This window comes from Hydra vulgaris, chromosome 04 (assembly GCF_038396675.1).
Source record: "Hydra vulgaris chromosome 04, alternate assembly HydraT2T_AEP".
In the NCBI taxonomy this organism is placed as follows: Eukaryota; Metazoa; Cnidaria; class Hydrozoa; order Anthoathecata; family Hydridae; genus Hydra; species Hydra vulgaris.
The window spans coordinates 3,261,346-3,274,915 of record NC_088923.1 but is presented as its reverse complement, the minus strand read 5'-3'; the positions used below and the strand labels follow the sequence as shown (position 1 = coordinate 3,274,915).

General features: G+C 27.8%; 1 protein-coding gene across 1 annotated transcript in view; it reads right to left on the bottom strand.

Moving 5' to 3' along the window:
- The window catches only part of LOC101239423 (uncharacterized), a 157,662-nt gene that overhangs the window by 104,033 nt on the left and 40,059 nt on the right, over nt 1-13,570 (bottom strand). The window contains exons 5-7 of the mRNA XM_065794841.1: nt 6,126-6,232; nt 5,653-5,710; nt 1,177-1,224 (exon numbers count right to left, since the gene is read on the bottom strand). Of these exons, the coding sequence (XP_065650913.1) occupies nt 1,177-1,224; nt 5,653-5,710; nt 6,126-6,232 (213 nt within the window). The remainder of the gene's footprint in view (nt 1-1,176; nt 1,225-5,652; nt 5,711-6,125; nt 6,233-13,570) is intronic.

Sequence of the window (13,570 nt, the reverse complement as noted above, 5' to 3'; positions counted from 1 at the left end):
AAAACAGAGTCATCAAAAGATTTGTCATCAGTGGATGACAAAATCATCAATTATCTAAATATGAATATAAAAGTATCAGAAAATTCATGTTCCGTTGCATTTTATAAAAATAATTTATGCCAATTTCCTGTTTTGTGAAAGGTAGCGAAGATGCTTCTTTACATAACTGCTTCATCAACGCCTTCAGAAGAGTTATTTTCAAGCGCTGCTGAAATCATCACCGAATGGAAAAATAGACTTAAACCAGGTTTAGCTGAAAAATGTGTCTTGTTGAGCCAAGACATGTAAAATGCCAATCTTTGTTTTTTTTCTTCTTTACTTTGTAATTGTAATTTCCGTTTTATTTTGCTTGTTAACTCGATTTTAATTCATTTAGCAGATTAGAAAAATTAAAATCGAACAAAAAAATGCTCTTGTTATAACACCATGTATTATTTAACAGTATTACATATCACCTAGTTTTTTTGTTTACTCTCTTAAAGTTCTATTTGTTTCATACCATCTAAAAAGTAAATTGTCAGCAACATTAAAGTATATGATTATAATAAAATTTTTTATTTAAATATTTCGACTAAATTGACTATCAGTCAACTTAAATGATTTAAAAATGTATTAGTCGATTTTGCTTGACTTTAAAAAATACAAAAATCGATTTAGTCGACAGTCGAATAATTTCAAAGTCGTAACAACACTAGCCTAAGCGCAATATATTTCTTCAAATCTCTCTTTAACTACGTTCAGAAACACAACAGGTAACAAAAAGCGCGACTTATTTCTGCATTTCTTCTATTAATAACAATATACCAGCTTAGAGGCATTGCAAAAACAAATATTTTAGAGAGTAAAAACATGTTTATTTAACATTTTATGTTTAGTAAGGCACCAGTAATGTACTGTAATCTAAGCAAAAGTAATAAACTTCAAACCACACCATATCTGAGGTAGTACCTCAGATATGCTGTTCTAGTTTTTCCTAACAAGTTTTATTTTCCTTGCTTATTTTTGTTTGAGAACTAATGAATTAAGAAAGAGTTTTTATAAAATTAACAAATATATAATCAAATAAAAAAACATTATGTTGTCAGTAGTGCCCCCTTTGGTCATATGAAACTGAAATGCATGAAATTGCTTTTAAAAGACATAAATCTGCATAGGAATCACAAAGGCATAACATACCTTCACATTGATCAGATAAATAATTGAACTTGAAACCAGTGGAACAGACTAAAAAAAAATTAAACTGTTTAAAGCAAAACTCATTAACCTTTATAGGACCAAACACTTAACTAAACCTTTAGAAAAAGCAATCAAGTTACCTTTAGATAAAGTAATCAATTTGAACTTATTATATATATATATATATATATATATATATATATATATATATATATATATATATATATATATATTTATTTTTTTATTTTATAAATCTTTATTTAAAATTGAATAGCATGACAAGTAATGAGTTGTACAATTTTATCTGTCCTTTAATATTAATAGTTTGCTAAGAATACAGGGGAGAAACATATTATTTATGCATTGAAAAGGCAGTAGAGCTTCCAATATTGCTTGGGAGGTAGAGGTCACTGACACCATCACGAAGGATACGGAGGTATTTTTTAATAAAAGTTTTTTGGTAAGTAGTAGATTTTGAGGTGTTAAGAGCATACAGGAATCTAATAGGGTTTCTGCTGTTGGTTTGAGTTAATTTAGTGGTTGTAGGATGGCATGGGTCTGCAAGGATCTTTTTGAGTATATTAATACAGATCCTGTCAAGTAACTCTTCAATGTCAAAAATAATATTGAAGCTGCTTGAATTGGTTACATCAATTCCGTTAATTTGCAGGGCATTTTTATGAAAATGTTGGATCTCTTATTTTGCAGCAGCACTGCATGAAGTGAGAATAGGAGCACTATATATCAAGTGGCTAATAGCGTAAGATCAGTAGACCTGTAAAAGGTTTGGCTGAATGTGTCCAATTTGCTTAAGACGTTTGAGCAGATATGGTACTGATTTTATATTGTTGTGAACTTTTGTCCATTGTTCATCCCAATCAATATTCTCATTGAGCATGATTCCAAGGTATTTGTGGCTGCTGACTATTCCAAGTTCAGCATTATTAAGTACAATGGATGGTAAAGCTTGAATTTTGGTTTCATTCCGTTTACCTTAGACCAAAGAGCGACACCATCAAAAATGGATTGAGGTAGGTTGGTAGGAACTTTATCATTAATTATATAGGTCAGTTTGTCATAAGTATATTTTTCGAGGATGGTTTCAGGTGGAAGATAGACGTTAATGTCGGAAATAAATAGAATAAACAAGATTAGACCTAGAACACTACCCTGAAGTACACCTGCTTCGATACATTTCCAGTCAGTGGTGTAATCATTTGTTTTAATTCTTTGTTGACGGTTAGATAAGTAAGCTGCGATCCAAGAGGTGAGCCAGCTAGGTAGAATGTTCATTAACTTTAACAGTAACTTGTCATGACTGACAAGATCAAAAGCTTTTTCGAAATCAAAAAATATTGCATAAATTGATTTGTTGTTATCTTTCGCATGACTCCAGTCCTCTATGATTTTAATAATAGTGTCCATAGTACTTCGGCCTGGAAGGAAACCAAACTGTTTGTTTGAGACCCATATGGTAATAATACATTCAAAAACTTTACATAATGGGGATGTAATGGCAATTGGTCGATAGTCACTAGACGAGTGTGGGTTAGAAATTTTTGGAATCGGTGTTATGTTTGCTGATTTCCATTGGTCAGGTAGGTAACTGTTTTCTACGAGGCGGTTGAATAGGATGCAGAGTGATGAGGCGATTTCAAAGTGAGCAGATTTGAGTAAAAACGGAGAGAGATCATTTGGTCCTGAGGAACCTGGTTTGAGTTTGCTGAGTTGGTTGGCAATGTTATTAAGGGTAAAAATGGGGGTAGTAGGCAGGTTTGCCTCCCTGTTAATGAAGCATGAGAGGCTGGGTTGTTTCTTGTCAGTCAAAACACTTTAAAAATGATCATTTAATTGGTTTGCTAGCGTCTCAGAGATAGGGGTAGTGATTTGACCTTTATCAGCAAGACTAATTTCACGCCTAAAATCTGTTTTTCCAGTAGTGAAATACCTGTTATAGATTCTCTTTCTTTTGGTAATTAGTTTACTAATTCGATTTACAAGTGCTTTCCACTCTTTGTAGTACCCGGAGAAAAAGAGTTGTTGACGCTCTTTTATAAGGCCTTGAATAAGTGGTGTCATCCAAGGCTAAGGGTTAACGAGCGTTGTTGATTTTAGAGGTTGGCAGATGTCTTGGGTAGAGAGTATAGAATGATAAAAGCTGTCAATATTGGTAGATCGTATCAGTGCAACAGTGTCAGCAATTCTACCTGACCGGTAAGCAACCTTGTGGGAAACCGGGCGAGTAGATCTATAGAGATTTAGAGGAGGTTGACTAACTACAACAAGGTGATCTGAATTACCAAAACTAGGAAGGGTATTCGACACATAGCATTTAGGGACGTTACTCAAGATGATGTCAAGAATAGATGTTTTTCTGGTGGGGTGTGTATTGAGATGAATGAGTTGGTGAGAACGACAAATAAAGTCAGTAGGGCAGTTATTTAGATCCCCTGCAAGAAATATTAGTAGTTTGTTGCCAATTGTGCAACGAGTTATGGCTGGTTCAATGAGTTGCGCAAGTTGATAAGATGCATTGCGCTGCTCACTTTTAGACCAAAAAGGGATATATGCACATACAACTAGGCAGGAAGATTATCCTCGGGGGAGTAATTTTGGGTACACACAAGCAATTGTTAGTTTGATTTCTTGTTTATACACCAAGTTAAACGAGTAGTCTGTAGTTAATTTTATTTTTTCTATTTTATCTGAGTATTTTTTGTTTATGAATATAACAGTACCACCACCCATGCAATCTTGACGTTCAGTGCTAATGCAAGTGTAATTATTATTGATTTGAGAGAGAATAATTTGCTTACCGCTGGGGTTAAGCCAGTTTCAGTTAAACAGGCAATGTCAATGTTGGTATCTATGAGAAATTGATTAGGAATCTCAATTTTGTTACAGAGTGAGCCCATATTAGTGGTACAAATGGTTGGTAAGCGATTGGTGTTGAGATTATTGCTAGTTAGTTGGAGTGGAGCAAGAAGTAAGGGCACAGCGGATCTTGATGATTGCTCCATCGCGAATACCCCAGTGAAAAGGTGCTTCAGGGTTATCATTATGTAGTTTATCATTACAAATGTTGCAGTCTTTGCGTAGTTGGTACTCAAGTTCTCTTGCAACAGGAGACAAGTCAGGACTGACTCTGTATGAAATTCTCATGTGTAGCGAGTTTGCGAGAGTTTATCAGAGCTAGTTTTTTGTTAGTAATGTTCTTGAATTCTACAACAATAGGCCAACAATTTGATGCTTTTTTTGTGTTGTGAAACTAACATCATCATTGGTAAGGCCTATAACATTTAGGATCTCTGTGATGCAGGGTAACGCTGATGGTGGTGTTTGGGTTACATTTGCTACGGACACTGGTTCTGGGACACCAAATATTATTATATTCTTTTTACATTTAGCTGCTTGCTTTAGCTCGACAAGGACTTGACCAATTCGTGGCGATGAGTTTGGCTTGTTTCTGACAATATTACTCCAGGATGGCTGGTGTGGGCTTGATTGGGTGGCTGGTTGAGATTTGATTTTGGTTTCAACAACTGCTAATTTTTGTTCAAGTTTTTTGATTTGGTTGGCTTGCAGGTTGATTGTAGCTTTCTGTTCTGAAATGATGTTAATGAGCTTTATTATCCAGATATTGAGGTGTGCGATAGACGATGCTAAGTTTTTAATGGCTGTGCAACCATTTGCATCAATTTTATTAACCATAATACCTTGTACAAGATGAAGGAATGTTAAACTATATGCTTTCTTTATATTGCTGTGATGGTGGGAGGGCTACCATCCTGAAAAACAGTGGATTACCTCCCAGTTGAGAAATATTTAATATATATATATATATATATATATATATATATATATATATATATATATATATATATATATATATATATATATATATATATATATATATATATATATATATATATTATACTAAAGAGTTTCAGTATGACTAAAGACTTTCAGACTAAAGAGTTTCAGTATGTATTTTTTTCTGTATATATATATATATATATATATATATATATATATATATATATATATAAATATATATATATATATATATATATACATACATATATATATATATACATATATATATATATATATATAATGTATATATATATATATATATATATATATATATATATATATATATATATATATATATATTATATATATATATATATATATATATATATATATATATGTATGTATATATATATATATACATATATATATATATATAATAATAATAATAATATATATATATATTATTATATATAATATATATGTATACTACTATATACATGTATGTATATATAATACACTGATATGTATATAATATATATTTACATGAGATGCATTTCTATATATAGTATAAGTAAAGAAAAATAGCTAACTATGTTTAAATAAATTAGGTGCAAAGATTACAAATTTTATTGTCTTAAAATCTATGAAGAAAAAATTTACCTTGATAAATGCAGAGACTATTAAGTATGATGAGTCCACCAAAACCACTTATTGTTAGCTAAAAATGATTATACCAATAATATGCAAAAGATAAAATCCTCTATATTAAGGGTATATGTTAAATGCTCAAGCACTTACTCCTCTTTCTCTAAATCAATTGATACTGATGATAAAAATGATGATGTGAATATGATGAAGATGAAAATCATGATCTTGATTATAATGATGATGATAATGATGATAATGAAAATCATTGATTATGATGATTGTTATCATAAGATAATTCTGAAAATATTTATAATGATCAAAAGGATTTTTAAGATGATCATGATGACTATTAAGATGATCATGATTCTTTTAAGATTATTAAGATAATAAAAAGTTAATGATAATTAAAATAGAATTTTAGATGGCTCAACAATAAACTATAAATTATGATAATTATTCTAGAAAATTATATTAAACTAACTTACGTTAAAATTATCTTTAGTGAGAGTATATCTTTTGTTCAATACATTCCATTTATAAGTGAATGAGCTATTAGTTAGGTTGTAAAATGGAAAGTCTGATACACCTAATGCTAAAAGTTTGTAAAAAGAGTAAAATAGAAAAAGAAGTTAACACAGACAAGTTCGTTTTATAAAAAATTTAAATTTTTATTTAAAAAATAAAATATAAATAAAAAAGTATAAAATCATGTGACCCACATGAGGCCATAGTGTTTATAAGTGAAATAAAGTGTATACAATTTTTATCTAGTTTATAACCAATAGTTAATTGATGATTAGTGAGGCACACATGTGGAATGAACAATGTGGTTCACATAATTATGCCACCTAATGTAGTATAACCTATATGTATCATTTAAACATATAAAACACAGGAACTTCCAACACTTTAAATTTTAAAAAAGTTTTAAATTGTAAAAATAGTAAATTGTGACTCCATTAGAAAAAAGGCAAATATATTCCATGACATCAAGCAATTCAAAATATTATTAGTTTTAAAAAAAGTTATGCTAGGCTGTTTAAGTGGATTTATTATGAAGAATTTTGAGTCACTATACATAAACATACTTTTTTCTAAATTTGAAAAAAAAAACATCATTATAACATTTCACATTTTTAAACATCTTAATATACTTGTTTGGTTCAAGAAACATTAAAAAAGCAGGAAAAAGATTCTGAAATTGCTCTGAAATATATATATATATATATATATATATATATATATATATATATATATATATATATATATATATATATATATATATATATATATGTATATATATATATATACATATATATATATATATATAATCCTCTGAAATAGGGTCAGGATTCGGCAAATCCGAACTAACTGCCAACCAAAAAATGTTTAAGATCAGCAAAATATTGCTGACCTCGATTCTACATCTTATAGTAAGACCTTTGTATCAAATTTTTTTTGCCGATCTGATGCCGACCTCAAAAAGATTGAGGTCGGCAAATTATTTCCAACCTCATTTTTCCTAATTCCGAGAGTTGTATATATGTATGTATATATATTCATATATACATATAGTGTATATTAAGTGTTTTTGTGAATAAAATTTTGTTTTATTCCTTTTTTTATCTGATATTCGGATATGCATTCATATATCATATATATATATATATACATATATATATATATATATATATATATATATATATATATATATATATATATATATATATATATAAATATATATATATATATATATAAATATATATATATATATATATATATACATATATATATATATATATATATATATATATATATATATATATATATATATATATATATAAAGTGTATATAAAGTGTCGATGTGAATAAAATAATGAAGTACACCAGTCTTTAAATTTTTTTAACTGATATTCGGCTATGCATTCGTATAAGAATAAGAATACATAATATAGAAACAAGTTATTAGACAAAAAAAAATTAATAATTGATTTTAAAACAAATATTTAAAAAAAAGGCAATCAAATCACTAGATAAAACAAAACAAAAAAAGTTTAAGTGACTTCTAGTATTTAATATATATATATATATATATATATATATATATATATATATATATATATATATATATATATATATATATATAATGTATATATATATATATATATGTATATATATATAAGGGGTATTCAAAAAAAGTGAATTTTCAAATCTAAAAAACCATACCCCCTAAATTTGGGGCAAATATATAAAAAATGAGCCTCACAAAGTTTGAGCGCTGTCCGTTCACTTTTGACCTCCCCTCAAGCTAATAATTTAGGGGAAAATTGACCGAAAAGTGGTCGTTTTTGGGCGTCTTGAGGGAGGGGCAATTTTTTTTTTTTTCAAATTTTTTTTTTCTGCTATATGTATATAGGCCTATATTTTTGTTTAAAAATATATGGTTTTTTCCTTACTTCTCAAAAATCTATGTTTGGTGATATTGAAATCATGAAAATTGGTATTTTTTAAAATATATTTTCTGTTATTCCTAATGTTATATACATATATTTTCGTGTAAATTCTGATAGCTTCAAACTTTGAATTTTTCTAATAAATACAGATTAGTGCATACAATAAACATTAAAAATGAGTGAAGCACAACTTAGGTCAATAAAAAAGGAACTTTTTATTATAAAAGAGGCAAAACCAGCTATATCAGGTATAAACATTTTTATTAATATTGGAATTATAATGAGTCATTAGTTGCTAAAAAATTTATTTTATTTATAAAATATAAATTTTTCTTTTTAGATATACAACTTTCAACAGGCATGGATATACTTCAACATTTAATATATAACCAACAATGTCGATCTGTATCAATATCAAGTATTATTGCTTGTCCCCCTAAAAAAAAATTTTCTAGATGTTCGGAGAGTTGTTAAGAATGTATTTTGTCTAAAATCAAGAGACCCTGGATTAAAGCTGGATTTGATGTGTTAACTGATTTAAGTTTAGTTAAAAAACTTTTTAAATTGCATAAGTCCTATTCCAACTTGAAAAAAATGCAAAAAGGGAAAATAGTGGTGATTTGGCTAAACAAAACGAGTTTGAGATTGAAATTACCAGCCCAAAAAAAACTTTTTTGGGCTGGTAATTCTAATCTCAAAGACACAATCAGTAAAGATAAAAAAAGATCACTAAAAGACAAGATTGAAGATCTAAAATTTCTTGAAGATCAGGAAAATGAAAGAAAGTTTGTTATTGGTTCAGAGGATATTAAATATAGAAAAAAGGTATTCAATACTTTTAATTAATTACTTTAGCTCTTTCTCAAGCTCTGTTAATTCTTTTTTCCACTAATTTTAAAATTAAAAACTAAAATTGGTATCATATAGAAGTCTCTGAAAACCCAGACACAGTAATTGCAAAAATTTCAAAAGATGTTTTTGCTGGTAATGTTTCACTTACTGCTACAGCCTGTGATATATCACCAAATGTTTTACAGAAGGTAACAAATGCAATTCTATATCAATCAGGTGTTGATCTTAAAGAAGTTAAAAGCAGTCAGTCTACCGCATATAGAAAAATGAAAAAAGAAAATGATAACATGGCAAAAATTTCAATGTTAAGCAGCCATAGACGCATCTCCATATCCATGTATAATTCATTTTGATGGGAAGACCTTGTTTGAGCTAAACAAAGAAAAAATGTTAAAGAGGGATAGAATGGCTGTTTTAGTTAACATTAATGGACAGACTTACCTACTTGGAGTACCTCCACTAGCGTCATCCACTGGTGAAGATCAGTTCTTAGGTGTAATGAACTTAATTAAGGAGTATCAACTTACATCAAAAACTAGAGGAATATGCTTTGATACAACATCATCCAACACTGGGATGATCAGTTTCCAGAATATCTCAAGAACTGGATAAGTATCTCCCCCAAATAGCATGTAGGCATCATGTGACTGAATTAAGAATGCTTCACTTTTGGAAATTAGTCACCAACGAAGAAACTAGTGGACCTGATAATCCTCTTTTCAAAAAGCTTAAAAATATTTTTGAAGAACCTAATTTTAACTATAATTCAGTTCTACTGTTAGGGTTTGATTGGAATAAGGTTAAAAGCAGTTTTTTAGAAAAGGCAGCTATGAAGTCATTAACATTTTGCAAAGCATATGTTAGTAAACCAGGTATTATAAGAGATGATAAAAGTGAGCTTGCAGAATTAGTTGTCACGTACTTATCCCCTATAACATATAAAGTAAGAAAAACTGGTGCTATTTATCATGCAAGATTTTTAGGAAAAGCAAATTATTATCTAAAGCTTCGGCTTTTATCCAATCAACTTACGTTTGTTCAGGAAAATGATAGACTGAAAATTGAAATTAAGCTTATTAGAGAATTTATTGTTTGCTTTTATGCAAAATGGTATCTACAATCTGAGGATGTCATCAAAGCACCTTTTCTTGACATTACAGCCATACATCAAATGCATCTGTACAAGAAGGTACAAACCCAATAGCTGTCGATGCTGTATTAGAGTCTCAGTATAAACACTGTTGGTATTTGGATTCAACAATGATACCTTTAGCTTTGCTAGATGATGAGTTAGCATCAGAGGAGAAGGCAAAAATTGCATCAGCAATTCTGTCATTTGATATGCCTAGCTCTGACTATTATAAGCCTGAGAATAAAGTAAAGCAAGATATCAAGGAAATTTATAAAATGAATACAAAAATTGGGAAAAAACCACCATCCTTGTTTGCCTTGGTTGATGTCTTTTCTTACCTGATTTTTGACATGATTGGGTTTGATAAGCAACGAGTTAAAGACTGGCTCTCAATTCCACCAAACTATTGGCATACTCAGTCATGCTTTAAAAGTTTTCAAAAATATGCTGAAACTTTGATTTTTGTAAATGACCATTCAGAACGGTCAATAGGTATGATGGGGCTGTATATTCATAGATATTCTGATGAAACTGAAAAGCACAACAGATTGCTAACTGTGGACAAAGTTCGATCTGTATTCAGATCACAAGAACAAAAATCCGGTACAATTTCAAAGATTAAGTTTAATTTGGTGTGATGTGAAAAAAGATAAAGAGTTAAACTTGATTATTATTAGATATGTAAATTTTTTTTCTGTTATAAAACTTGAATATAAATTTATAATTTTATTTATTCTTGCTCATTTTGATTTTTCAATATAGATAAATAGTGTTTTTTTCAATATAGATAAACAACAATGCTGAGGTCACAACCAACAACTGTTCATTCTTTCTGGCAAAATGAAGTTGGTTGCTCCCTCTGGTATGTCTTGGGAATAGTTAGAGAGGCCTTGTGTGTATATGTTAATACACGCAAGGCTTATAAATAATTATATATATATATATATATATATATTATATATATATATATATATATATATATATATATATATATATATATATATATATATATAAATCTAACTTTAACTACAAAAATTCTGATTTTCATGATTTTCAATACCACCAAACATAGATTTTTGAGAAGTAGGAAAAAAACCATATATTTTTAAACAAAAATATAGGCCTATATACATATAGCAGAAAAAAAAAAATTTGAAAAAAAAAAAAATTACCCCTCCCTCAAGGCGCCCGAAAATTACCACTGTTTGGTCGATTTTCCCCTAAATTTTTAACTTGAGGGGGGGGGGGGGGAAGGTGATCAGACAGCGCTCAAACTTTGCGAGGCTCATTTTTTATACATTTGCCCCAAATTTAGGGGGTATAGTTTTTTAGATTTGAAAATTCACTTTTTTTGAATGCACCTAATATATATATATATATATATAATGTGTATATATATATATATATATATATATATATATATATATATATATATATATATATATATATATATATATATATATATATATATATATATATATATATATATATATATATATATATATATATATATACACATATATAATATATATATATATATATATATATATATATATATATATATATATATATATATATATATATATATATATATATATATATATATATATATATATATATATATATATATATATATATATATATATATATATATACACATATATAATATATATATATATATATATATATATATATATATATATATATATATATATATATACATATCTAGTATATAATATATACATATATATATAGGTGTATATATATATATATATATATATATATATATATATATATATATATATATATATATATATATATATATATATTAAAGCTTTACAAGAAAAGTCTTTAGCATTTAAATCAGGAAATTTATTGATTCTAGGACCCACATTAAGTAGGTTTTAGGGAAAGACATTAAAAAATTTATTAATCCTAATACCAAACCAACTAGGAAAATACACCTTTATCATAAAATAGATAATAAATGTAAGTTCCATATAGGTTTGGAAATAGATACATAATACTGTGAAATTCTGCATGCATATTTTAGCCAACGAGATTGGTTCACAGGTTAAATTTCTAAAAAATCCAAATCATCATCTAAATTCCCTGTGATTACACCCTAATTGATGCAGTAAGTATAGTACTGATCAGTTAATAATAATTTGTCATACTTGAAAATAAGTCAACAATGACCTATTTTCAAGCATGGCATTTTATAGTATGAGAAATTATGAATATTGAATTGGCCTAAAATTAGCAACACCAATTTGAAAATATAGCTTTTTTGTAGAATGATGGGGAACAAGCCACTTTGCCATACGCAATCTCAAAATTCTGTTTACTTTTGTCAGCCGACTATCATGGCTCAAATTTTTCTGGTATTGTGTTCTGTGAAGACATAATTTTGTCACTATCTGTGTAACCTTTCTACACTGCTAAACTTACCTAAGAAGATATTATTGATCTGTACTTAAAGGTTAACAATAAGGTTCTTAACCTCATCATTTACCTCTTACCACTTTTCCTAGCATAGCTTTAAACTTTTTAATTGGTCAAGATCAAAGTCTAGTGCACTCTTAATTGTACATTTACCATCAATAGCAGAAATGTATTTCCAAAATTGTAGTTTATTAGTATGCAAAAGGCAAACAAGCCATTGCAGTAATCTTGCAATACCTTTCTCTAGTGTTCAAATCACACCATTGCTTTTGCCTTTATTGTTTTTCCATCACAAAAATGAATAAAGTTTTAAATAAAGTTTAAAAACGCTAAAAAATTATCATACTAAATGTTAAATAAAACTTTTTTTTATTTCAAAAATATTTTTTTTTTAATTATGAATTTTTTTTTTTAACAAAAAACAATTTGTATTTTTAATTTTATAAACAACAACAACAAATGTGTTTCAATAAACTTTTTTTAAAAATACTTTTTGATAATTTAAATAAAGTTAGTTTTTTATTAAACGATAATTAAATGTAAATTTTTTTTTATTTAAAAGAGTTCACCTAATATTATAAAAACATTAGAAAAGATCGAAGTTTTATAGTTTGTCGCATTGGTTTGAAAAGGTTATTAACTGAAATTTTTTGTATTAAGAGAAGTTAAAAAAAATATTTTAATTTTTTACCCAATGTGAATTATAGTAAGCACAAATAGGTCACCTACATATAAATTATTCAATTATTTAGCAAATCTCATTCAACCTACCTCTAATCTGAATAAAACAAAACTTTGAAATTCAAAACAATTTGTTGAATGTGCTCATCAACAAATTGTTTTGAATCATGGTATGTTGATCCTGGTGAATTTCAAGTTTCCTTCAATATTGTTAAACTTTACCCTTCAGTACCAGTTAAAGAATCAATCAATATTTTATTAGAAAAAAACTGCAACAGCCCAATCTTTTATTCAAGTTATCGTTTTCAGAAATAAAAATACTTTTAGATTTGTGTTTATCAAACTGTTATACTTTATATGAAAACAA